The following is a 26,897-nucleotide window of genomic DNA, read 5'->3' on the forward strand; positions in this document are numbered from 1 at the left end:
GTGGGGGGCAGAAAATTGGTGTTATCAATATTTAACCAACCCTTCCAGCATATTTATGGCAGACAATAGAGCAGACATGCAACTGTCTCATGTGAGTGGAGGTGTATTTATTACAGACTGAAATAGAGGCCGTAAATAGGATGTTCATTGATATATCCCCGACACACTCGCATGGAAAGAGAAAAAAGCCCACCACTTGGTAGAGCACCCTAACCGTTGATTCTCACCAAAATAAAGTATTAACATATCTGCTAATTGCACGTCACGATCCCAGAGTGCATCACAAATATTCATTAGGGGAATATTTCTACATGTGGCAAGCAGATGTATGTAATTCAATCAGTTTGAGAAAAAAAAGGACCCAAAAAAACTATGAAAAGAGGGAGAAGAAATAAAATGTCTGGAGCTTTTTTTTTTTTTTTTTTTCACAGACCCATGGCCTCTCAGAAAATGTTTCCATGTGTTGTGTCTGAGCACACTGAGAGCAAAGAAGGAAAACATTCTCTCCTCCAAACCACATGCAACAGATTCTTTCTGAAGCCAAATAAATCTACCCTGTGTTTCAGATCATGTGACACTTTTTGTGCTTTGTGTTATTCCCAACATATCCTGTTTCACCCCCCCCGCACACACACACACACACACGCCCTCCCCGACTACTCCAACACACACACGCACAAACACCGCACACACACACACACACACACACACACACACACACACACACAAACATACACGTACACGCAACACATGCACATTCAGAGTTTCCATTTCCTGTGCGTAAGATCACCTGTACAGACAGAATGGCGTGCTTCAATGCGACATGCTCAGGCAGGAAAACAGGAAAGGGAGTTCAAGGGTGTCCAACATGAAATAGTCACAGAGTTAGGGGAAACCCAGAGCTCATGGCAGCACTCCAGATTCTGAAGACAGTAAGTAAAGTTTCACTAGTGCACTTTTTATTGCTTTAGCACTGCCATCATGTGCTCTACTTATGTTTGTGCAAAAATGTTGTTGAGGTGTTAAACATCCCATTATCTTGCACTTCTCAGTACAAGATGATGGGATCATCATGCGGCATACATACAGGACAGGAACAGCTCTATGTTTTGGTTAAATATGTTTTTTGGATGAGGAGATTTATACCACTCAGTTATGTGTATGATAAATATGTAGCTGTAGCGACACCCAGTTAGCCTAGATTAGCATAATGACTTGAAACTGGGGCAAAAAACTAGCCTGGCTGTGTCTAAAGGTAAACCAAATCTAAGGACATGATCACATTGAAAAAGCCACGCTTTTTGGGGTCATATTTTTTTCAAATACAAGTGAGACAATGAAAAAAATAATCTGAAAAGTCCAGTTGGGGGTAGGAATTTATGTGTTGAAAAGCTTATTTGGAGCCAAAACAGTGGTTCGTAATACTCGAAGACTAGAGGATTCTACAACTTATCTTTAGTCGCGATGATCTCAAAGTGAACAACAAAAATACAGCGTTCATGTTACAAAGTAATCCAACCGTGACGCACGCCTGCGTGTATGTGACACTGCAAGAAGAACTGAACCAGATTCAACTTAAAGAAAATTATTTTAGGCTTCACAAGTTTCCACTGTTTTCATTGCTTTACTACTCTTTAGTCCATGCAATGATTCAATGTAGTGTCTGAATACTGTTTTGAATTATTGTACTTGTGGTTTCTTTTTAGTCCATTAGCATTGAATGTAATATTTTCCATATAAATAAGCAGGTCAAGTTCCAATAAATAAATAAATAAAGAGGCTCTTTAATGTTTGTTGCCACCGAGATTTTGTTTTGTCTTTTTGTCAAATGGTCTTTTTTTGTTTGAAGATGATTGTATGGATTGAATATGATAAAAACTAAATAAACACACATTTAACTTTTACGTACACTTTTACAAATACACGATGCAGCAGTGTTTTGGACAATCAGAACACTTCCCCTGTTCAAATGAATGAGGACTGCATTATTTTTGAATGTTGGTGTGAATGTTGCCTACGAGTCTATAGCTGTGCTCGTGCTTCTGTGTGGCTCTGCCGTGCTTCTTAGCTGAAAGTTAATATCATCATGCTAAAATGCTCACAGCTATAATGGTAACATGCTTATGTTTAACAAGTATAAAGTTTATGTGTAGTTTGGTCCATATACCTTATACCTTAATCTCTGAATGACGTGCCAGCTCGCTAACATGTTCTAATTACACTTGCTTTCTTGCTGAGAGTGAAATGAGAAGATAGATCCACTCTCACTCTCATTCCCCAACATGTCCAAAGGTAACACATTGTACCTACCAGTGCCTCTAAAATTGACTAATTAACAAGTTATGGTTATATGTTTGTTTAATCCATAAATACTAAACAACAAACAAGCGTATTGCTCAAAACGTTGAACTATTCCTTTAAGCATTCCATATTCTCTGGACATACTCTCATTTTTTTTTCTCCTCTAATTCCCTCCATAGGTTTTACTTAGTATGTACTATTGTTACCTTGTTGTTCTTGCTATATGTGACACACCATACTGATCAATCGCCCCTGTTCTCTGTGGGGTAACGCAGTGTTCCCCTGTGCATCTGACAGCCATCCCTAGCCCATTTACTGTCAAATGGGCTCTGCTCTCTTTGCCTGAGCTCAGATGCAGATTTATGCCAGAGCAATGCCGGTTCTTGCATATTAGATGAAAGCCTTGTTTGCATATACCCGCTCTCTCTCTCTCCCCCTCCCCTCCCCTTCCCTCCCCTCCTTCCCTCTTCCCCCCTCTTTCTCTCTCTTCCTTTTTTCTGAGGCGTCACTTTAATATGTATGCAAATGGGCTGCGCTCCACGGGCAGATATGTGTGGAGTCCTGTCCTGCAGTCAGGAGGTGTAGGAGAGATTGTGTTTGTATTTATGAGGGCCTTGCCGCTCTTGGGAGAGAAAACGCTGCGAGTAGTGTGGTGGAGGCTCTGCAGTGCAGGCAGAATGCAGATATGCCAATAACAGAGGTCATGGTTGTCACTAATGATAAGAGGAGACAATTAGACAATAGCATAGCTGTAATGTAACTCCCCCTTACAGCCTCTTATATACACACACACACACACACACACACACACACACACACACACACAAACAACAAACAAACAAGCACACAAGCCTTCGTATCCCTGCTCTGGCATGAAGCAAGCTAACAGACTGAGGAGGAGATGCTTCTTCTGGAATGTTCTATATATTGCAGCAGCTCCTCTCCTCAGCTCTGCTCGACCTGGATAGGGAGTCCTGGGTGATTGGTGTGGGTAAAAGACCAATCTATTGATCCTGTGCATCTCTCCGGGGGGTGAGGATCACTGTCAGGGGCTGAGGCAGAGGAGACAAGGTCAGGTCACCCATGAGAGAGGCACCTTTAACCCATTTCATCAGTCTGATGCGTCCCAGACAGGCCTCAAACGCCTGTGATCAATAATGTAATACGGAAATAAACAGAAATAAATAATAACAACTCCTAGTCTGTGGCTCGTATTAACTTTATCTTAGCATGTGTTGTGAAAAACTTCCTGTTACATATACGGTTGGGTCCAATAGTCTGACAGTCTTCAGTAGCCCATTTCCCATTCACTTGAATGGGAAAGTGGTTTCAGACTTTTGGACCTGACTGTATGTATCACAAAATCACAGGAAAGATCCAGTTTCGAATAAAAGGAATTTATTTCAGATGTGTATTGTAAAATTGTGGGGAAAAAAAGAAGAAAAAAAAGAGAAAATAACAATGAATGTCTGATATTATGTTCAAGACATAATAATATCTTGGCTTGGTGCCAATCAGTGATCTACTAAGGCAACACACACACACTCACACACGCACGCACACAGAGAACTGTGCGCAAATCAAATGTCTGTTTCCTCTCTCTCTCTCTCACACACACACACACACACACACACACACACACACACACACACACACACACACATCCCCTTCCTCCATCATGAATAAACCATACAGTGTCTATGAGTCATATACCACCCCCACATCCCTCTCTAACCCACTCCCCCTATTTGCCGCTGCTAGAGTAAAAACGCTAATTAACGTGATGGCTAGCTCCTGCTCCTGTCAGCAGCTTGTGGGGGCCTCTCAACCAGCCAGGCTCCACTGGTCTCTGGTTTTAGCAGCTCTCTCCCCAGCCGCCATCTCTGGAGAACCGGGGCCCCTCATTCATATTCAGCCCCAGTCACAGGCACCTGGAAGCAGCCAGCACCACCACCACCACCACCTCCACAACCCCCATAGTGTCTATCACCAGCCCCCCAGTCGAGCCCACCTCCTGTCAATGCTGGATCCCCCCCCCACTGCTGATAAAAGACACCCACAAAACCCACCCATTTACCCCACCCACACCCACACACACATACACACACACACAATTATTCCATTTTCTCAAACTAGAATCCAATTGGTATACAGGCCCAAACTGAAAAACTCCATTTAAGAGATGTGGGAGCTAGAAACTCCATCTAGGAGATGACACAACCCAACTGATGGGTTGAATCACCCAACGGTGAAGAGAGGGAGAGAGGGAGGGAGAGAGGGAGGGAGAGAGAGAGAGAGAGAGAGTGAGAGAGAGTGAGAGGAGCTGCGTGCCTTGGTGGACTAGCTCGGTAACCATGACAACGCAGCCGGGAGAGCAAGAAACAGGAACATACAGAATCTGTTTCTGCTGAGACTTGCACATGTGGCACAGTGCTGCTTTTCCTCTGAGAAGAAACGAAGGGGAGGTGTGTGTGTGTGTGTGTGTGTGTGTGTGTGTGTGTGTGTGTGTGTGTGTGTGTGTAGGCCCTTATGAAACATACATGCCTGCTGCCTCTCCAACCAAACTCACTCGCCTGCCCCAGTCAGAGTGACTCACAACACAAAAGATATAATGGTGAAACTGAAGCACACCACCCAGTATTTAGTGGCAGGCTTTTGTCCCCCCCCCCCCCCCCCCGACCACTGAATATGGTGAAGAAGAGGTTGGCGTGCAGTATGAAGAGAAAGAGACAACATACAAAATATAAAGGCAAAAGAAAAGGCAAGATTTTCCCTCTACAGCCGTTGTTTTTTGCCTATTTTCCTTCCCTGCGCCTCTCTGCCGCTCCCCTTCTGCCTGTCTTTTCTCTTTCCTCTTGCTCCCTCTTTCTACAGGCTCAGTCTAACCTCCCCCTCCCCTTTCCTCAAGGGAATAAAGGTCGTAACGCAAATGATTACTCAAACCCGAGTTGCCATAGAAACGCAGTCATGTGACTAGAGCAGGCATGCATAGACCACAACAAAGAGGTGGATCAGGAACCAGCGCTGGAAAGAGCTGTAGCTCGCCTTACTGGTGCCTCAGTGCATTTCACTCAAATTCAAGCTTTTAAAAATAGGCGAGCAGCATGAAACGCAAGGGGGAGAAAAGCAGAGAAAACGACACTGAAAAGAGTTAGGACGAGAGGCTGTAATGAATCTAGGCTGTAACACTGCAGTGTGCCATATATTCTACCATTCACTAGCATACCAAGGGTGTGTCCTATTCATCATGTCCTTCTTGGAGGCAGAGCTCAGGCGCCAGTTGTCTGGAATTTCTGTGAAATGGCGTCAGTTGTAGAAATGTAGAGGGTGGTGGATTTGGGTGCTTCTAAAATAGGAGTTGGAGTATGGAATTGTAACTTTTTGGTGTGCTACACTCTCATATGATTACCCCTTGACGAACAAAAACAGACTTGTGTTAATACTTGTATGTAACAGTCTGGTTACTTGACTTGTTGGAGCTGTTTTTTCTTTCTCTCCAAAGAGACTGGAAGAGCGCAGACACGTAAGCTCAACAGAAAAAAACAATCGGCATGTAGTAGAACACGTTCTGGAATGGTACCTAAAAAAAAAAGAACCCCATATACATATATAAGATAGTATAGTGGACAAAAAAAGTATTTCACCCAATTTTCTGACAAGTTATGACATTTATATCTTAACATAGTTTCCCCCCAAAAAATATATCTAGCAAACAAAAACCCCATTATGACCCCAATCTTATGACTGGTGAACATAACAGTCAGTATGTGTCAGTCTGAAGGAGGAACCAACACTTGGAGCAGAATGAGACGGTGGCCTGCCCCAACAGGATTCAGTTATCCTGCATCCAATCCACCCCCACTGAGATCAGTCCTATGCCCTGGGTGAACTCCGCGACCTGCGACCATCTCTCAACCAACAGACCAACCGACAGACCAACCGACACCCCCACAACACACACACACGCCCATTCAAAGCTCCACACTTAAAAGTGTATAAGCCAAACAACAATAATCTTATAGGAGACTGTATGGAAACCAACAGAAGTGCAGAATATGTTGATATCCAGTGAGAATTTGCTTTCTTCTCTTAGTATTAACAGCCATTAATTTTGGTGAGCTCCATCAACGTTAGTGGAGCAATAGGACGGGGGTACATTTTTTTCTGATGAAGTCACCACATCTGCGGTTATGAGCACTGTGTGTTTCAATGTCTATGCTCTCTCTTTCTCTTTCTCTCTCTCTCTCTCTCTCCCACACACACACGGACGAATCCATGCTTGCCTTCACACCACCAAACACATCCAGAGCAGTATGTATAGATGTACAGGCAAGCACATGAACACGCATGCGTGTGTTGCGGCGTGACCCCCTCGCTGACTGCTGGCCATTTCCCTCCAAAGTCCACCTCAACTCCCATGAGGTCTCAGGCAGCAGCTGAGTGTTCAGTGATGTCTGCAATTATCCCGTGTCTAGACAATGTCTAGTGAAAGACAAGGAGATGCACATTCTGCACAGGCTCTGCTCTATAGAAGAAAAGGTCTGGCACAGACCACAATGTCTTTCAGTTGGTGACGTGGTGGTTAATGAAAAAGTTAGGGCCAGACTAGGAACTCAGCCAACAAGCAACCGACATAAACAAAAAAACTGTATACATTTGAAACATTTCCTATAGCTTTTCAAAAGCAAATTGGTATTATTCTCCATGGCTCCTGGCAGGCAACACGCAGTGCAGTGGGTTTTATTTTTTGCTCATTATTTCATCTTAGTGTCATCTTATGTGTTATTAAATGCCCTTGTGCTGCATTACATTTCTTGCAAGTATGACGTGAATGAAACTTCCATATTCTTCAGTCTGTGGTGCGTATGATGAGAAAAGATGGTGTCAGGAACTGGCTCATACTGAGAAGAACATTATGTAAAGAAATAACTACATATTGAAATAAAGACCAAGGAAGTTACATATAAGGTTTGATTGTGTCATAATTCAGTAAGTTAGTTTTGGAATAATTGTCCTCACTTTCTACACTATGAAGAAAAAAAAGTTGTAACTAAAAAGTGTTGTTTTGTCAACCAGTCTTGAGCTGTTCACTGCCTCCAAAGCTCATTCAGATTTTACTTTTTAAACATCAAACTTTCTAGTAGATATCACATTATCAGGATCTCATTTTGAGATAACTTCTCCGCGTGAGAAGGTGATTTGGAGAAAATAAAAGAACCACTAAACAGGCAAAATGACACTGAAGCTCGAAGCAAAGGTTGAAAGCTACAATGGGTTGCGGTGAAAGAAAAGGCTATGAGAGAATGAGCAGGTGTGGTGGGAAAGACCCATGGGCTTCAGGGAGAGAATAGATCAATAACTAATTTCAGTACCAAGCTTCACTCGCACAGTTTTCCAATAAATGCTGGATGGAGAGTACTGGCTTAGCCCTCCCCCCACTATCTCTATTCTATCACCTTCTACAAGCAGGGATTGGACTCTGTGGAAGAAGAATGTTTTTTTTTTCTTCCCAGCATTGTGATTGTTGGTTGGGTGGATTATGTTCCTACAGCTAGTGTATTGTATAAATGTAATCCAACATTGCCATTTCCATTTCCATGTGTCCTCCATGAGTGCTCCCACAACCATTCCATATATGCCGTCTCTGTATCTTTAACGTTTTTTTTCTTTTTTTCCACTCTTCTGCCTCCTGCAACCCCTCTCCCTCCCTCTCTCCCTCATTCGACCAAGGCCAGTGTTGAGGTTTTGTCAAGCCTATGCAGGGAGATTCAGACAGACAGGAGAGTGAAGCGTGTGTCATGCAGGGCTGCTGCTGCTGCTGCTGAGGCTCTTCTCCTCAGAGGCTGTGACCTAGATAACCAAGAGGAGCTGGAGCGCCTGCAAGCCTTGGAGCCACTCCAGCTTCAGCAATGTCAGGAAGGGGTTAGTTGTGTAACACAATGTCCTATTTAGTTTGCTCGTCACACACATGGATGCAAACACATATGTACCCTATGGTGTTCCTGTACCATCACAGTACGCTTCTTTCAGGGGCTGTTTGTTTGATTACCAAAGACGGGATGGACAGGAAAAAAAAAAAAAAGAAGAAAGAAGGGACCGTAAATTCCCCTAAATTTATACATAAGCATTAAGAATGCTTAATAAAATTTTCCACGCCAGCAGCAGCTGCAGCTACATTATGTCACAGTGAAACCATGTTAAAACATCTACATGCACACTCTTCCTGCAGTGTTGTACCATTTTATCCCCGCTTCTTTATTCTAGCATTCACTCAACTCATGTTTGGTGTATGCACACAATCATGAGACAAATATATATCAGCGATTATTCCCCTATAAACAGTTAGCCGGTGAGTGTTAAGAGTCGTATTCAGCGCTGCACTGCCGCTACCTGGTCAGTTCAAAACAGTAATATGTTGACAAACAATATAATGTCAACATGCATTTACTGTATACACGCATCAGGACGCTGTAGGTGGAACATGTGATGTGTTTTATTGGTCCACATTCTTGATAAGCCAGAAGATACACAAATTCCACAATGCCACACCATCATGTCGAGGAGATAAAATATAGATGGACCTCACTGCGCTAGAACAACTTTAATAGGCTGCACTGAGAATAACTGAATCTTTGACCCTGGCATCTGAGCTACTTTTGATATGCAGGAGCAACAGTGCCATCTGGTGGCTTTTATTTTGTACTGCAACATCCTTTACACGTGAACTTGCTTCACTCAGCTGTACTGCAGGGTTTAATAACATTGACAACTTACAATTCAAAACGCTTATTTGTACATACAGATCTTTGTATGTTGAAGTAAACATACACACGTTTGTCTGTAAATTTGGCACAGACGATACACAATGAGAATTCAACAAAGGCCTCAATGGTTTGTTAGGTTTAGCTTCATTTTTGGACAAATGTCCAGACATGTTATTCAAATGACTTCAGGCCTGTTCAGTCTTTCATTACAGATTTTTTAGGTAGAACAAAAAGTAGGCAGTAGCTTACATCGTCAGCGTTGGCTCTGTTGGGGCTTGAAGCAGTCCCAGCCAGGTTTTGGGGTATATGTGTGCTCAGGGACAAGAAAGTCTTTCAGTCTGTCTGGTAACGGCAGGGCTTTGACTCTGTCTTCCAGTGGCCAGGGCTGTAGGTGGCTCCTTATAAATGCCCTGCAAAGGCATCGCAGAGCAGGAGGGCTCGCTTCATGCTCTACTACCTGGCTGTGCAGGTCAACCAGAGCCTGAGCATATGGGTGAGGGTCCTGACCAGGCACAGGGAGCTCTAGCCTGAGAGGCAGATGTAGCGCGGGCATGTTTACCCTCGCTAAGTCGAGCAACACCTCAGCTTGCTCCAGGAGCTCAGAGGCGTGACTCTGATCAGAGCACTGCTCCAGGGCTGTTTGGAGCCGCTGGAAAAGGAGGCTGTAACCTGACCAACAGGAGCCGCCGTGATAGGAGCACACCAAAGAGGCTCCGCTCTGCATTAAGAGCACAGCCAGAGGAAAGAGACGGTCAAAGTACTCCAGGCTTGTCTGTGTCAGAGAGGGCTCGCCATCCTCACTCAGACAGCAGCTGGGGTCCACGCCGTGAGCCAGCAGGAGCTGTGTGGTTTTCAGGCAGAAGTTACCAATCGCAGCAGCGTCCTCCATGTTGGCCTCGAGGGCCTCCTTCACCAGAAACACCAGTGAGGACTCAACTGTTTCACCGTCTACAGTTGCAGCATTCACGTCAGCACCTGTAGTGAAGAAAGTGTCACTCAGAGCCACACTGGTGATCAAATCTAAAACATTTAGCCACTGTCATGTGAACATTGGAGAATGCGTGTCTAAGAGAGTGTCACTGAAACAAAGAGCCAATTTGCCAATGGACGATATTTAGCAATGTCTCATCAGTTATTGTTTAGGTTACTATGAAGTTACTGATTTACGAGTTACCACTTTTAAATTGAGCCATCGCTGCAATTTAGTACTGTACTTCCATAAAGTTGGATGACAGGCAAAAAAAAAAAAAAAAAAAAAAAAGAATTGTAGAAATGGAGAAAAATATATCCTGACTTTTAGGCCTTGTTATGGCTCAAGTTCTGAAAACAGTGGATCTTATATTTCCCATAATGCAGCGTACTAGCATCTTTCATCAGATATTCTAGATGCCCATGTCTTTCAATTCCACACTGCCTAGTTTGTCATGAGGGCTATACTGTTGTGTGTCGTGTCAGTGACTTCAGTCTGGATCACAGGACTGGTCCTGCTCCGTTTTTTGTTGTGTTAAAAACTGTATGTGTGTATTTTAGCCTGAAAACCACTGATAGTTTCATTTGAGCTCAAAATGCATAGGGGTGGGTAGTTATGCTTACTAACACAAGTTTCTATATGTAGTGGTTCAACCATGATACTGTTTGAGAGGGTATTACTGGACAAGAAGGCACAGAGAAGATGAGGGCCGTTACGCAGTCAGTACCTCTCTGAAGAAGAAGCTGGATGTTCTCTGTGTTGTGCACAGTCAGTCCATCGCTGCTTGCCAAAGCATGGAGCAGAGGAGTTTTCCCTTTGGAGACGAGACCAAATAAATCAGTGTCAGAATGAATGAATGAGTGACTGAATCAATGTTTTGGAATCAAGCTGGGCAATGTAAATTTACCATGTTTATCCCTTGCATTGACATCAGCACCGAGGTCCAGCAGGGTGAGCAGGCAGGGCAGTCTCTCTGACTCCTCGCTGGCAAGATCCAAGGGACTGCTCTCATGGATCTACCGAATAACACATAGGATTTAGTATTTACATGAAACGATAAAAAGAAAGTCAGAGAGGGTTCAATGAGAACAAGAGACGACACGGACACTCGTTCATTTAAGTTAGACAGTTGCCTCACCCTGTCCCTCTTTTCAATGTCAGCTCCGTGCCCGACCAGCAGCCTCACCATATTTGGCCTGTTCCGCAAAACTGCTATATGTAGTGGATTGTAGTATGACACTGGGTCTGGAGAATGGGAAACACACTCGATCACAGGGAGGAAATATGAATCAGACAGATGAAGATTTATGATGAGTCCATTTTCTTTAAATGTATGTAGGCTAAGCAAAACAACCTTCATAGACTCTGGTGGTCAGGTACCAGAACTGCACCTGTACCTGGTTTCCCAGGGGCCCAGGAACCGATTCTCTTCTTATCATTTTCTTTTATCTATACAATATTAACAATGTCCAGACTGACTCCCTATATACATGTATATTGTCCCCATATATACTGTGCTGAAGCTCTTGCTTCAGCACAGTGCCTATTCTTCAACATGAAGACAAAGAATATCAGATTCTTGAAAAAGTATAGAGAAACTTGAGAGTGTTGCATGCTTTGAGCGAGCATTTGTCAGTGTTAACTTCCTGGAAAGAGGCATCCAAGAAATGTGAAAGATGAATGAAGCAGCCTCTGCATGGATCCCCTAATTATGTCCCTGGGGAAACACATTTCTACAACCACCAGAGGTCACCACAGCAGAGTTTGGCTGAGCCCTGGCAAGTTTCCATTGCAATTTGCAAAAGGGGGACTTATCTCTCAAGTGTATACGGATGACAACTCGCTCATTATACATGTGCAGTTACTTGTTTAAAGTAGGAAAACAGCAGGTCCACTCATGTTTTGAAGTGGAATCTGTCATTAAATGTTCTTTATGAATTTAGAGCAGAAATAATTGTGCGTGGAGCAGCCAGGGAGCCATCATCACACAAAAAAACAAGATGGACGCTAGAAAACTAATTACCTTTCACAGTCCTCACAAATGTGTCATTGGACCTAAACTTACAACAATCTAAATTCAAGGTGTATTACTGGAAGTAATACGCCTGCTGTTCCTGAACCTGGTGTTAGATACCACTAGAAATCAGTAAACCATGTTTTTACTGATTGCACTGCACATCATTTGAGGACAAAGTTATTTAAAACCATCAACATCAATTGTTGAAATAAGCAGAAGAATTCCCTAATCATTACTCACCTTCAAAGTTTAGATAAGCTCCATAGCGTATAAGGATTTTAGCTGCGTACACAAGTCCCCTTTCCGCCACTTTAAACAGAGCATAGCTGATACCTTCTACAAACACCTCTGACTGGGACTCTCGCTCCAGAAGCTCCACTAGAGGACTACACAGACCGGACTCATCCTCGGGGCTTCTGACTCTGCACACAAGAGCAGAAAGAAGCACCAACGTTTCAACCAGAGAATGAGTGCTACAAACCGCCACTGAAAATGAAGTTAGAAGTAGTTACTTTAACCTTGCAAGTCTTGGATTGCACAGATGTCTGAGACAACAAAATGCAGTTTAGGATCGAAGGCTGCACGATATGCAAAAAAAATACTACGATACTTCGATTCTGATATTGCAGTTGGCCGTATTGCAATTTCAATTATATTTCAATTAATTGTGTAGTCCTATAACGATCTAACCAAAGGTGCAAAAAGCAATAATGTGCAAAATAATATGTATGGTGATATATAAATAACAGCAAAGAGTAGAATACGCTCAGATACATAAAATATGAACAGTATTAACAAGTGACAAATGGCAGTTGAAAAACGTATAATTTCTTTATCACCTCTGTGACGCAACTTGTTACTGCATTGACAAAACATAAACAGTCACTCCAGCAATACTTAAGGCTTCAGATTTACCTTTCCTCCTGGCTGCTACCATCTCCTCCCTGCAGTCCAACAACACACATCACAGCATCTACCAGCGGCTGATACTCGTAGATGATCCTTCGAAACCCATGGAGGAAAGGCATGGCTCCTCCGCTCGTCACAGCACTCGCGAATCAGTCCCTGATATCACAAAAACAAAAAAAAAACACAGACATACAAGTTAAAGACAGAGGGTGTGTCAGTGTCAGAGAGAATGAAAGTCTTATCAGGGGCTTCAGTTATCTCTGGAGTTCAGCTGACAAATGAAAAAAAACGGGCGACACATTACGCTAACTTGCTAAGGTAAACACTTTGTAGCCTTCACAGAATATCACATTATCCTAATAAATGTAACTATATAATTTATGCTCACACAACCACTTTATTCCTCATGTCCGTAAACGTGACATTTTGCTTGCTAACTTACGACACCTGTATTTATGCTCTAAGAAAGAAGTTATATTGTTAGTTAGCAGGTAAATGTTAAACGTCACAGTTGACGCTAGCGTTGTTGGCTAAATTTACTCTATCTATTATCATTTACTTGCTAAATTATGGTTTATCGGTATTTGATAAGAATCACTTCAAGGAGGAAAGTTATTAGAAACTCACTCTGATACTCACGTTAGTCGCTTGCCTTCAAAACAGGAAGCTGCCACCACGCCCACATCGATCCGACAGTGTTTTCATTCCCCTTTAAAGCTCAGCGGCACTGAGGGTTCCTCTTTACACTCCGTCGTTCATAATATGATAATATCAATATTTATCCAGTATATTTTCTCGTGGGAAAAATTCTTTCCATTCCATTTCCATTTCCAAATCCATTTCTCCTGAAATGATGGTTCTGACCGGTGCTGGAAGAAGTAGCCTGCTGAGATCATTCTCTCAAAGGTACAGAATTATTATCAGAAAAAATATTATACTTAAAGTATTATAAGTAAAAAATACTTAAACTAAAGGGGCCCTCGTGGCTAATCATTATATATCATTATACAGTATATTACATAGTATCATTAACTGATGCACTAATATAAAAGTAATATTTTATTGTTGTGCCAGGTCGATGTGGAGGTGATTTAATCTACTTTAGATACTTGATATACATGTAGGTATGAATCGGAGGGGTTGTAAGATTAAATCAGAAAATACTGTTCTGCTGCACAAAGGTCAGTTTTAGTACTTTTCTGTCATCTCTGCTTCATTTGAACAATTATTGTCATGAAACCATTTGAGAAGTTTAAAGGAGCAGTGTCTCGTGTGTGGAACTGCTAACAACTCATAGACATCTGAAACATGTGAGTGGTCCAGAGCCAAACAGGTTGAGAACCACTGATTTAATAATTAAAATGTGTAGAAGGTTTTTATTTGTTTAATATCTAAACTGAAAAGTAACTAGTTACTACAGCTGTCAGATAGATAGTAAAAAGTACAATATCTAATTTGAAATGTAGTGGAGTAGAAGGATAAAGTAGTATAAAAGGGAAATACTTAAGTAAAGTAGAAGTACCTCAGGCTACTTGAGAAGTGCAATACTTGAGTACATGCACTTACTTTCCACCATTCGTGCTGACCTGTGGTTCTTACATTATTATATCATGAAAAATTCAAAAACACCTGGCAGATAAAACAAAATACTGGACCTAAGCCATATTGTCAGTAACACCATTAACTGTGGTGCTAAGCCTGGATAATTACAAAGGTTTACTCAGGAAACAGCACAGGCTTTTAAAAATATTCCATTAAACAGACATCCCAATAGTAAACTGTGAGTATGCATTAAAAAAGTCAGTCAGCAACACAGAAAACATTTTTTAGATATGTGAAGCTATGGATGTCAAATTTAATTAGAATTAATATAATTTAGTTCACTACAATGTATCTGTCATGTTCTTTTATGTATTAAACAAACCATTTTTCATTATGTCAATTTCTTCCAGCAATCAAATCATTGATTAGCAAAAATCAGATCCTTTCAATTTGATGTTCTTACTGAAAAAAATGTGATACCACCAACTCAGACGGCTGAAACACAGGTTTCGTTTGTCCATATGGCACATTAGACAGCACAAGAGACAGCTGCATTTATTTATTTTTTGACAACTACTCCATTATGCTGACAGCATCTGGTTGCTAACAGTTGCATTTGTCCTGTTTTGCAAAAAAAAAAAACCCTGCCGTGTCGGGGTTTGGTGACAGATGGCTCGTTTTGACAACTACTGAGGAGTTCTCTCTCACAAAAGATGTCTTTTTTTTAACACATCTGTGTCTGATTTTGAAGGCAGGTCATGTTAATGACAGTGCATTTTAACACAACATATGTTGTTGCTGACATACCGTGTTGTAATGTTTTGGAAAGCGATGCAATAAATGTCCTGCTGAGGTAGACAGACACATGAGTTAAACTGAGACATCCTCTTTAAGAGTGTGAGACCACCAGTAAAATAAATGAAACACTGTTCCCTTGAATGGTGAATTGCAAGAAAACAAACAGCATGTGTTAAATATGGGCTGCTGGGACAGTGGAGACAGTGGAAAACCTGCAATATGCATTACAATAGCACTCTCTAGGAAGCCCATACTGTACCTACAATGTACTAGTAAGGTGTGAGATTCTGTTGAGTAAGATTAAAATAAATAAATAAATCATATAGGATGACTTCATCATCTGAACTCTATGACTGCAGCTGTGTGTGTATTATGCAGGTGAAGTACAGTATGCTGTCTGATTGCTGAGCAAATAATGGTCGATTCAAAGTTTAGGTCTTTAGGTGGCAGCAGTGCAGCACAGGCAAACAGACTGCAGCCTGGAATCACAGAGTGCACAGGTCTACACATGCATGAAAATAAGCATAACCCATCATGTAAATGCACACTTGGGCAGAGACACAAAGAAATAGCACTGAGAATCTATTTGGCAAACTGAGAGCTGAGCTTCTCCTCTGGAGTGGAAAACAAGGTTTGATTAATTCCAATTTTGTCACTTTCAAGACAGTTATTATTTTCACATTCAAGTCACTCAATCAATAAAGCATTGTTCCCTGAACGGATGGCAGCTTGCTCAGAATCCCTCTACTGTGGCTGAAGGCTCTTTTGCTATTTTCCAACCACACTCAATTTACCCTCTGTTTTCAAGACATGTGCTAATGAATAACCGGCTTTACTTCTCCTTTTACAAATCTGCTGGCGATGAGTTCTTAAGTCTTTGTGCACACACCTGTTGGGGTTCCCTGGTGAAGCAGACAATCTCTTCTCTCACTGAAGTTAATTTGTACCTTTGCCACCATGTGGTTACAGGAGCATTCTGTGTCTTGTTAGACAACAGCAGGTGGCATGATACATCCAGTAGTGTTTGGCCCCAAAAAAAAAAAGAAAAAAAAAAAAAAAGGAAAATGAAAAAAAGAAATGCACAACTTAATACGAGTTAAATTCTCGAGCTTAAGTTTCAAAATGTAAAGTTTTACGCTTAAAATTAAACCCCACTGACAAAAAATAACCACACAAAGTCACAAACATCTCACATAGATATATAGTAATGTAACCTCTCTCAATACTGTGAGGAAACAACTCACTGGGATTATAGGTATCAAAGAGTAATGGTAGTAGTTAAGAACAATGCTTTATCAAAAACATCACTCTTTGTGCTGTTTGTCCTTTTCTTGCTGTCTATTTTTGAGTCCGATTGGAGGATGGAGGCAAAGAGGGAAAAAAGAGGGAAGATAACTGCAGTTCCATTCCTATAACCCTGTACGAGTAAATTGGCTCTTTATTAAATTTAGGCCCCATCTATCAATACAAAGAACGGTATCAGAATTACTTTGTTGGCCACAAATCATTGGCAATAGATTGAGCCTCTCTTGAAACAAGGCCATCATTTATCTGATTCACATTTCCTCCTGAGGTGAAAGGAAGCAGGACACAATAAGACTTTTATTGGTTCCCTGGGTGATAAATGTGACCCCCTCGAATCTCTGATTACGAGATTACCACAAGTAAAGTAAGAATCTATTGAATATTTAGACCTGTTGGTCCCCTTTGGAATCCCTCTATTTTTATCAAATAGCGCTGCCAGGGGAGCCGAAGCAAGGGAGTCTCCCAACACCGAGGAGATTTACGTACTTAAAAAGTATTCTGGAGTATGCAAAAGCTGTGTAATTTCTCCCAGGAGGGCGATGCTTAAAGGAGAAGTTAATTACCATGGATACAAAGTAGTTTTAAGATGTAATAAAACAGAACACACACAGAACTCCTTTGCTCCTGCAGAAGCTGCACACCGGGGTGAAAGGTCATAGAATACCGACGCTGAAGGTGAAGGTGGAGGCAGCGAAATGATAATAGAGTGGCAGTGCATTGTGGTTTGGCTTCCTTCAGTTCCACACTGAGAGTTAGAATTATCAGACCAGCAAGTCTGGGCCTAATATCCTTTTGTGCTGCCAGCATATTGCCGAGTGAAGATTGTGGATGGAAATAATCAGCCCTTTTAAAGGTCAGGGGAAGTTAAGCACACCCAAAGTAGACCATGACACATTCTGGCTGATAAGAAATAACTGTCTGTGTAAGGAAGAATGAGGAGAGTTCACCTTGTCCCATGTATGGTATCGTGACTGCTCAGCTGTCAGTCAAATATAATGGCACCTATGCAGTGTACCCAACCACAGCTATAGGACATCTGTGACGTACTTTGAGGCAGAGTAATGTATTAAAGTATTAATAATGTGGTCACTATCTTGATAGAACGTTTGGCTTTAAAGAACCTGAATAAATTGCAGCGGTGGTAGGAGCTATAAACAATAAGCATGGTGATGGTTTCCTACATTAAACATGCAATAAGTCGATTTTTGGCCACTTTGGGGCAAAAACTGCAGAAAACACTGACACATAATGAGGTTTTTAGTTGCAAATATTTGCCTGTTTGACAACAAGCAGATATGGAACAACATTAGCATTCATTTGGAGTTATGTTTCTCTCCACAAGGAGAATGTGCACTCACCAAGAACTTATAGGAACACACACACGTACACCTGCTTATTTATGCAATTATCCAATCAGCTAATCATCTGGCAGCAGTGCAGTGTAAACAATCCTGCAGATACAGGTCATGAGTTTCAGTTAATGTTCACATCAGTTGTTACTCAGAGTGATGCCAAAAACAAAAAACATCCAGTGAGCGGCATTTCTGCAGACAGAAACACCTTGTTGAGAGGTCAGAGGACAATGGCGAGACTGGCGCAAACCACTGTTTACAGCTGTGGTGAGCCGAAAAGCATCTCTGGATGCACAACACGTAGAACCTTGAGGCAGATGAGCTGTAGCAGCAGAAGACCTGTCAGCCAAGAACAGAAATTTCAGGCTGCAGTGGGCACAAGCTCACCAAACCTGGACAGCTGAAGACTGGAAAAACCTATCCTGGTCTGATGACTCTGGATTTCTGCTGAAGCACACAGATGATAGGGTCACAACCGCATGAATCCATGGACCCAACCTGCCCCGTGTCAACAGTCCAGGCTGGTGGGGGTGGTGTAAAGGTGTGGGGAATGTTGGTTTGAATGCCACAGCCTATCTTAGTATTGTTGCTGAGCACGTGGTTCCCTTTATAGCCACACTTTAGCATCTTCTAATGGCTACTTTCTTACTTCTAGTCTACTTACTTGGCTAAGTTTCCAACATCTTGTGGAATCCATGCCACGAAGAACCGAGGCTGTTTGAGAACAAAGGGAGGCCCCTCCCAGTATTACTATAGTGATCCTAATGAAGTGCTCAGTGAGTGTATGTGCAGCATTCACTGCTCATTAGCTTTGGTTTTGATCTCCTCTAAATCTTGAGAAAAATATCTTGCTCTTTAGGTGTATAATGTTAAACTACATCTTAAAATGTCACCATGAGAGCAGTGAGACTGAAACAAAAACAGTAAGGTTGTGGGTTGGAAATCCAAAACAATGAGCTGAAAGATGCTAAAAGCATCTGCAGAGCTTAGAGCAAGCGCAGCTGGGCAATAATTCTTTATGTGTTTATCACAGTGAGGGGCCCACTGTAACATCATACACCTTGTTTTTTGTACAAGCTATATATATAACATATAAGCTATATAGATATAACATAACCTGGCTAGCAGATTCCAGTCTGTGATGAGCTAAGCTAACTATCTGTTGTTTGTTTATACTTAATGGGCAGATATCAGAGTTGTATCATTTTTTTTCATTTAATTAATCACCTGAAAGTGAATATGAATATCATCTTGAAATGTCAAATTATTCTTTTGACATAAAACAGTTAATTATAGCTGCTTAAAAGAAACTAAGAGGCACCAACATTGCTTTCAGTAGAGTTTAGGCAGCAAAATAAAGGACAAATCATTTGGGACTGGTGACTTACAGCACTGTAGGCTATAGGAAGGTCACTCTCTGCCTTCCCTGTGGGCATCAGTCTTGAAAACAGAGTGACGGCCCCAGAGAGGCTGATAAGTAAATACAGTTTTAATGGGCTGTGAATGGCTGGTGGTAATCTGTGCAGACCGGGAGTGGGCAAAGCACAGAGGGTGACAGGGCATTCTGCAGCGGTTATTATTAATGCTATCATAGATCAGATAGGCTAGGGGAGGAGAATGAAAGGTGGTGATGAATTTGGGCCTCCTGTCTACCAACTGACTGGAGGACAAGTCACTGAGGCTGGTTAAGGTCATGGATGAAGGATACCACCCAAAAGAGGACACAGGGGACGATTCATTATGTATAATGTAGAGGAGAGGATAGTATATGCCACAGGGGACCTGCTGAAGGTTATGGGGTGACAATGGGAAACTTCAAAAACACAGCCTAGTGTGTTTCTACTCACCCATCTGGTATTCTTAATATCTGGATATCCCACAAAAGCTATTGGCTTCTTATTAAACACCAGAAAGTGGTTTTAGTATTTTGGAGAGAAACTGTGTGTCCTAACATGAAGCTAAGTTGCCAAAACATTCCAGAGTAAAATGTGGCGATAGGTGTGTCTGACAATGGAAATGCAGTGGGTTGTATCTGAATGTGTCTGGCATTTCAGTCTTCGCTCTATTTCCAAGGCATGAAAGCTTCCAGATCTTTTTCAAGACATCAAAGACTTGAGACCTTTCTCCAGACATCAAAGTCATAACACCTGTCCTAGGAGAGGTCTGCAGATCTAAACGTCGCATCTGTCAAGACACAATGGCTTGTATTTCTGCCTGCTAGATAACTGTTCAAATATAGCCTCGGTTCGCTTCTACCCTCTATTTTTCCAAATCTTACGCGTCTTATCATCTTTCGGAGGGAGATGGATGGTGTGTGTGTTTTTACAGCAGCCAATGTCTTGGTAATTTATCCTGGGAAATGGACTTACCATGTGCAGAACTGTGAGGAGTTCCGCTACTTTTTTTTTTTAAATGACTCTCAGCTACAGACGATGTAACCTAAGCCTCTCTGGCTCTGTCTGGTGCTCCCTCTGATTTCCAGCAGCTGAATGGACCTCAGTGTAGCGTGGGCTTCAAGGGATTTGACTGAGTGTCAAGCTCTAGAATGAGCTACTTTTGGACGGCTACCAACCTTTGTGTGAGTGATGTTCCAGCCCACCATTAAAGCCAGGGAAGTGACTGCTCTACATCAACACTTTTGTCATCATCCCCTCTCCCACCTCTAATGCTTTTTGCAGCTGTACAAGAGTGAGTTTGTTTCCAGGATCAAATTGCATACATTTAGGAGGGAATAAAAGCCTGGATCCTTAAGGAGAAAACTGGAATTGGAAAGCAACCAGAGGGGATGCCTTAAAGTTAGGACAGATGCAGAGGCTGTAACTACGATTTGATTTATATGTTGAGCGGTCAAAGAGATTTCAGACTCACGCTTAGGCTACCTTTACAAACATCTTCACAACAACTGAAGCGGTATCCGTACAACTCTATCGGTCTGAATGAAAGTCCTGTGTCCTGGGTGCTTTTCTCTCTCTTGGCCAGATGTTTTTTATATAAACTGGTGAATGCACCCCGTAAAGATTCAAAGTATAGGTTGTGATACCACTTTCTATATGCATGTAGCTTAATTATATAAAACTGGTGCTTTTCATGCAACATTGTGGTGTTCTTGTAAATCATGCACACATGATTTCAGTTCTATGCAATTAAAATAGTTCGAAAAGTAGTTGGTGTCCTTACTGTGTGTTTTATTTTTAATTAATAAACATTGGCCTTTTTTTGTAAAAAAAAAAAAAAAATGTACCAAGTAATGATTACATTAATTGCATCTCAAAACAGCACGACTCTCTTTCTCCCAATCAAAATGCAAACCAAATTAATGCGAGGTCCTAAACTTAGACTGATCACAGCACAGGCAGACAAGTCAAGCAGCAAAACAAATCCACAGGAAAAGAATGATTAGACTGTGGGCAATGCATCTGATAGTTCTGTATTTAGTTTCCATGGATCTTTCTTTATATTTCTTTCACAACACCATCTGGCCGGCACAGAAAAAAAGAAAAAAAATCTGCTGTGTGGCTCACAGTTTAATCAATTACCAGATTACAGCAATGGACCCTATTTTGTTTCATTTTCTGTGTTTCAATTTTTGATGAATTCATTAGCAGCTACAATTATGTTTTAGAGTCTCAACAGATGAATTCAAACAGAGGAAAGCACAAACAAACACAGTATAAAGCCACGTATGATGTTTGCCTTGGAGGTGATAAAGATACATTACCTTTTGTTTCTACTCTTATAGGGTAGTCCATTATGTCATATTAGAGGGCTGCTGTTCGCTGTGCATGCTGGGATAGATCCTGAGTAGAAATAAGTATGACTGAAGACATCCTAATGGAAACAGCCTGAAAATGCAACAAGGACATTAGGAACTCACTGCTCAACACACTACAGTCATTGAATGCATCTCTCTCAGTATAACACGGGAAACACAATCAGTAACTTGTTTTCTTCCATTCACTTTAAACTCCGACTTCTAATGTGATCTCTTCAGTGTCCACAGTGTCAGATGTCTGCTGCCTTCTCTCCTCCACCTCCACTCCTCCAGCAGCACAAAGCCTTTTTTTTTTCTCTCTTTTAGTTCCTCATTCACGCCACACGAGGTCGCTAGTGCCTGCCAAGTGGTGCGTTCATGCAATCATCTGATTCTGGACATGCCCGATAACAACTTTTAAAGTCATTCTTTTTGTTCACAGAGGGCGTCGATAGGAAAGTGTATTTAGAAAAGCTGTTAAGGTGTGACTTTAAGGGCTGACAAACCAGCGTGAGGACGAAGAGTAGGAGAAGGAGCCTTTGGTTTCAATGTGAAATCATTTGGTTTAAAGTGTCTGATTTAAAAAAAAAAAAAAAAATGTTGATGTTCATTCTCACGACCATCAGTGGAGTGTTATGTGCTCCCGGAGCGCCACACTCCCCCCGATTTGTGCAAATGCTTGTTATTGTCACAGGCTTTTCTTCCTCTCCGCTCCTCTCGACGCGCATTGGACGGGCTGACAATGCGTAAGCTCCACTGAAACTGTCGCCTGTAGCCTGTCTACATAAACATAGACAGATGAACGCTTTGAAACCGGACTTTCGCAGAATATTCAAACCACCTGGTGCCGAAGTCTAATTAGAAGTGACAGCGGAACATTCGGCTCCGGGAGCAGAGCTCTGTGCGCTCTGCCGTGGCCGCTGAGTGCTGCTGGAGTTGCGCTCAGCCAGGACTTCACAAAAACCTTAAGGTAGCCTAAGGTGTGGATGTATGCAGACCAATACGTTGCGTCTTGAAGTTGTCTACTTTTATACATTTCACCATAGATGATGTCGGGCGGGAACTGCTTCCATTCGTTCCAAATTGTTGGACTGTACGCGGCGCACAGCAGGCAACTTATTGAGGAACCTGGTGATGTGGAGGATACAGAGCAGACAAACTGAGCAACTGAGGGGGAAGACAGGGGGGGATTGAATACATTTTCAGTTTGGTTGCTTTTGGATAAAACTGCTGTGGAACTGAAAGAGAATCATTGTGAAAATGCACAGCAACACTGTGGTTTCATTGTGGTTTTACCTGCAGCCATCTAAGCGTTTTCTCCTCCAAAGATGCCTCAAAGAGTGATGCGAAGCTGCGCGCAAGTTCCTTCTCTGAAATTCTTGAATTTTCCGGACAAAAACAAGTTGATAAGACACGACTGAAAAGGTTTTCAAAAGAAAAACTATTGTACAATTTTTTTTAGCATTTGCCTATGACTGGATGAGACATGACATTTTTTTTTACCTGAAAAAGATGACTAGATGCGTTTTCATTTTTTTTTTTTTTTACTAACAATGGCGAAAGTAGGATTCTTTCTTTGAATTAAGCCATTTCGGCTTCCATACACATTTTTGGGGGGATTCTTGTTTTCCTAACGGCTCAAAGAAACATGTTGCATATCCTTGCGCTTCAGTCGGCGCTGTTACTTTTGGGAGGTAAGCACAATTTCCGCCTATTTGCCTATGTGTCTTCTAGTCCACTCTTAACTAATAATATGTGTTTTTTTTTCTTTGCTTTTTTTTTAAACAAACAATGTGGAGCCAGACATTTCGCAGTAGCAACTGTAGCCTCACTTGAGAAAGAGGGGAGGCAGGGCAGTAACATCCTGTGAGTCACTGCTATGTGAGGGTGTCAGTGTGCTACAGTCTGAATTGATGTGCCCTACAGTATTATACTGCACACATCTCATTCACTTTTACTCCCTGACAATAATTAGAGTTCATACCTGTTCTCTTGTATATTTTGTATTATGAAGAATCCACTGCACCTGTACAACATATCCCAGAGCGACTCTGGCCTTAGATAACATTTATCTCATGAATATTTGAACATGACAGGGATTCTCCTGTGCAACAGGGGCTTTGGGGCTTCATTACCTCGTGGCTTGTCAGATTATTATATCAAAATTCATCTCAAAAGCCCATAATTATTTTATGGGAGAAGTTACAGAGGCCTGCAGTGGTGCAAGATCTTCACAGCTCAAATCACAACATGACAGTAACAATGTCTCATCATGTTATATATATATATATATATATATATATATATATATATTTAAAACTTTTTCCTGTCCATCTGAGTTCTTGTTATAATAATGACAATGTAATATTCAGTTTCAGTGCACATGATATTGCATCTATCATTTAATGGCTCTTGGAGGAGAGCAGCATTAACTTTGGCTGCCCTGCAGCCAGAATATACGGATCTGAGTGCAGCTGGTGGTCTGTCTAATGAATCCCTTCTATCTTGTGGGAAAAGGGTTTAATCCTAAAATGCTGTTTGGAAAATGTATCCTGCCCAGTATTGTGAATATTTTCTCCAGATAATACCTTTATCTTTGTTTCTCATCAAACAGAGGAAACCGTTACCTTTAAGTTAAAAAACAAAACCCATCTGTTGAGATGTGCAGCTGCAAATAGTCAACTTAATATCAGATGCAATGAAAAACAGATTTCTTATTCCTTACTTTTCATACCCTGTTTGTATTTTTCCCCCCCTGAGACCAAGTGTCATCATCTGATTTTATTCATAGAAAAGCCTGCAGCCAATCATTTATCAGTTATGGTTCATAATAAAAGAAATACCTTCACTGATTCCCTATAGAATGAACGGTGATGCTTTTCCAGAAAGTTGCAGCTAAACACTCTCAGACTGCATCTCACACGTCTATTGTGCACATACACCTTGATGATGCTTCTTTGTTGGGGCTCAGAGGATATTTCACAGCACCTCTCTCATGAGTGCTGACTCACTGGCTTGAAGTGTACGTTAATGGTGTTTGCCATATGCCAAGGCCCTCACCGTATAACCATACACAATATAATCCTAATTGAGCATTGTGTGTCATAAAGCTGCAGGACACAGCTTCTCACTGTGAATGGTGATGAAAATTGATAACACACTCCAGGAAATGAGAGGATCAGATCCATGCTTGAAAAATGCCTGCACAGCATAATGAAGCCATAATTAGGGAGGGAAATCTCGTGATTCTCTGGTGTCACTGTGACTATATCTTTTGTTAGAAAAGCAGAAATATTTTCAGGGCGGAGAGTTACCACAACTAAAATATTGCCAAAAAAAAAAAAAATCTGCTGAATAAAATGTCATTGTGATAAAGTGATGATAAGGACTACAGGTCTTTTTTTCTGATTTCAGAGAACTGGCCTTATTTCGTATATTTCAAAAGATCTGTCCTCTGTATTAATTGAAGCCACAAGGTGTGTTCTAGTGTGACACCTCACTTGGATTCCTGAGAGGAATATCCAATCTTCCCTCCCTTCATCTTATCCTTGAGCTTAACAAGATCCAAAAGGGGATCAAGCAAGGATAGCCTTCAGTCTACATCTTTAAGTACTAAGCACACAGCCCATGCTGCCTCTTGTCTCCGCCATGTGTCTGTCCTCATGCGTCTATATCCCCATCAAGGGATGTGCCTTGTCTTGGAGGGTTTTTTTTTTTTTGGAAACTATCGGCTCTTTCTCAGTGGAGAGTTTTGATCAGTAATTGTCTTCAGAATGATCCACTGCTGTGGTCCTGCGCCCCAGTGCTGTGGCACACATCCAGCTCCTCTTCTTTTGCCCCTGGCAGTCCTTTAAGCCTTGCAACTCATGTCCTTGAGCAAGCAAGGACCGAGAAATAAGAGAGAGTGGTGACATACTCCACGGAAAACGCCAGCCTTTTTGAAATTTACTAGAAAAGGAAGATATGAGTCATCAAGGGAATAACACAGAGTTTTATGCAAAAAGATGTTAACTTCCAATTGAAAGCCGACAGTATTAATGAAGATTGATCGCGTTTGTCTTTGTGCTTTGCTACATAAACTGGTTGTAGATTGTGTTTGCTCGCACCCCGTCATATGTCTGTTTCTCATTGGTTTAGATTGTACAATGTTTAATTAAAATTAATCAGCTGGACTGTTTTGGTAGAATTAAAGACGATCACCACTCAACTAAGAGGTCTGACTTCATCAACGCTCCAGCGGATATTTTCATTTCAACTTAATGTAACTACTCTCTGTCACAGTTTTTTATTATGCTGGAAGATTTAAAATTGAGTCCAGGAAGCTCCTAATATTAAATTCTGCTTCAAACCTTTGACATCATCAATTATGCTTACATCAGGAGCATATGGTCGTTAAGATTTAAATGAGTCTCTGTCCTAAGTGAGCTTGCATTAGGTGAAGACCTGTGATGTCACTGAGCTGATGTTAACTCAGTTATGGTGTTTATTTACGGATCAGAGAACATGAAAAGAACAGAGGAAATCCCTGGCTTGGTGGTATTTTTATCAAGGTTATTTTACAGCTGTGCTTTGAGCACACTGTGGTGCACTTCTGAGATTTGTGACAGAGGACACTGATAAAAAGAGGCAGATTTTTTCCCCCTGTCTCAAATCCAATTTGGCGTGGCCCGGGCTGTTTTCTGTGGTTTTTTTCTTCATGGCAGGAGAGAGGAGTAGAGGCACAGCGGCACAGCGGCGCACGCTAGGTTTGAACTTTTCTACTGTGTAATTACCAACCATCACAAACGTTTCACGCTATATGTTTGTATGTCAAACTGTGCACCTTTGTTTGTTTAATGACCGTTTTATGAAACACACTGAGTAGGTGGACTCTCATCTAAATCCCTTGTACTGCTCTTTCATGCTCATTATACTTAAAGTGTGTGTGTGGGAGGCGTACACTGTAGCTTTCCAATCACTGAGTCAAAAGAGTTTTTTTGCCCCCATAAATTCATATATCATCAGTATAATGTCCTATAATATTTCCACAAAGCACATCTGCCCTGTGTTAATAGGCCATTTATAACTGCCGTGATCTCACAACCAATTTAATCAAATTTCATGATTAGGGAAGGTGAATGAAGGAAATCTTCGTAAAAGCTTTAAAGGGAGGGGCTGTGAATGTGTGTGTGGGTGCCTGTGGGGTGGG

General features: G+C 41.6%; 2 protein-coding genes across 3 annotated transcripts in view; one reads left to right on the plus strand and one right to left on the minus strand.

Moving 5' to 3' along the window:
- Positions 1–8,776: 8,776 nt before the first annotated feature.
- Positions 8,777–13,655, minus strand: asb6 (ankyrin repeat and SOCS box containing 6). Of its 2 annotated transcripts, none has more exons than XM_023393849.2 (7): positions 13,601–13,655; positions 12,968–13,117; positions 12,293–12,474; positions 11,174–11,280; positions 10,943–11,051; positions 10,763–10,849; positions 8,777–10,040 (listed from the first exon to the last, which is right to left on the minus strand). In XM_023393849.2, the coding sequence occupies exons 2-7, from the start codon at positions 13,078–13,080 to the stop codon at positions 9,319–9,321; spliced, it is 1,320 nt and encodes a 439-aa protein (XP_023249617.1). In that variant the 5' UTR covers positions 13,081–13,117; positions 13,601–13,655; the 3' UTR covers positions 8,777–9,318. The 2 variants fall into 2 exon arrangements, with proteins under 2 accessions (XP_023249617.1, XP_023249618.1); XM_023393850.2 differs by having other exon boundaries at positions 13,589–13,633.
- An 8,500-nt stretch (positions 13,656–22,155) lies between these two features.
- The window catches only part of si:dkeyp-14d3.1 (transmembrane protein 132C), a 131,123-nt gene continuing 126,381 nt past the window's right edge, over positions 22,156–26,897 (plus strand). The window contains exon 1 of the mRNA XM_023393853.2: positions 22,156–23,403. Within this exon, the coding sequence (XP_023249621.1) occupies positions 23,358–23,403 (46 nt within the window). The 5' untranslated portion in view covers positions 22,156–23,357. The remainder of the gene's footprint in view (positions 23,404–26,897) is intronic.

The sequence above is a fragment of the Seriola lalandi genome, unplaced genomic scaffold (assembly GCF_002814215.2).
Source record: "Seriola lalandi dorsalis isolate HSWRI2012SDOR001 ecotype SW California unplaced genomic scaffold, Sedor1 jcf7180002054945, whole genome shotgun sequence".
Taxonomy (NCBI): Eukaryota; Metazoa; Chordata; class Actinopteri; order Carangiformes; family Carangidae; genus Seriola; species Seriola lalandi.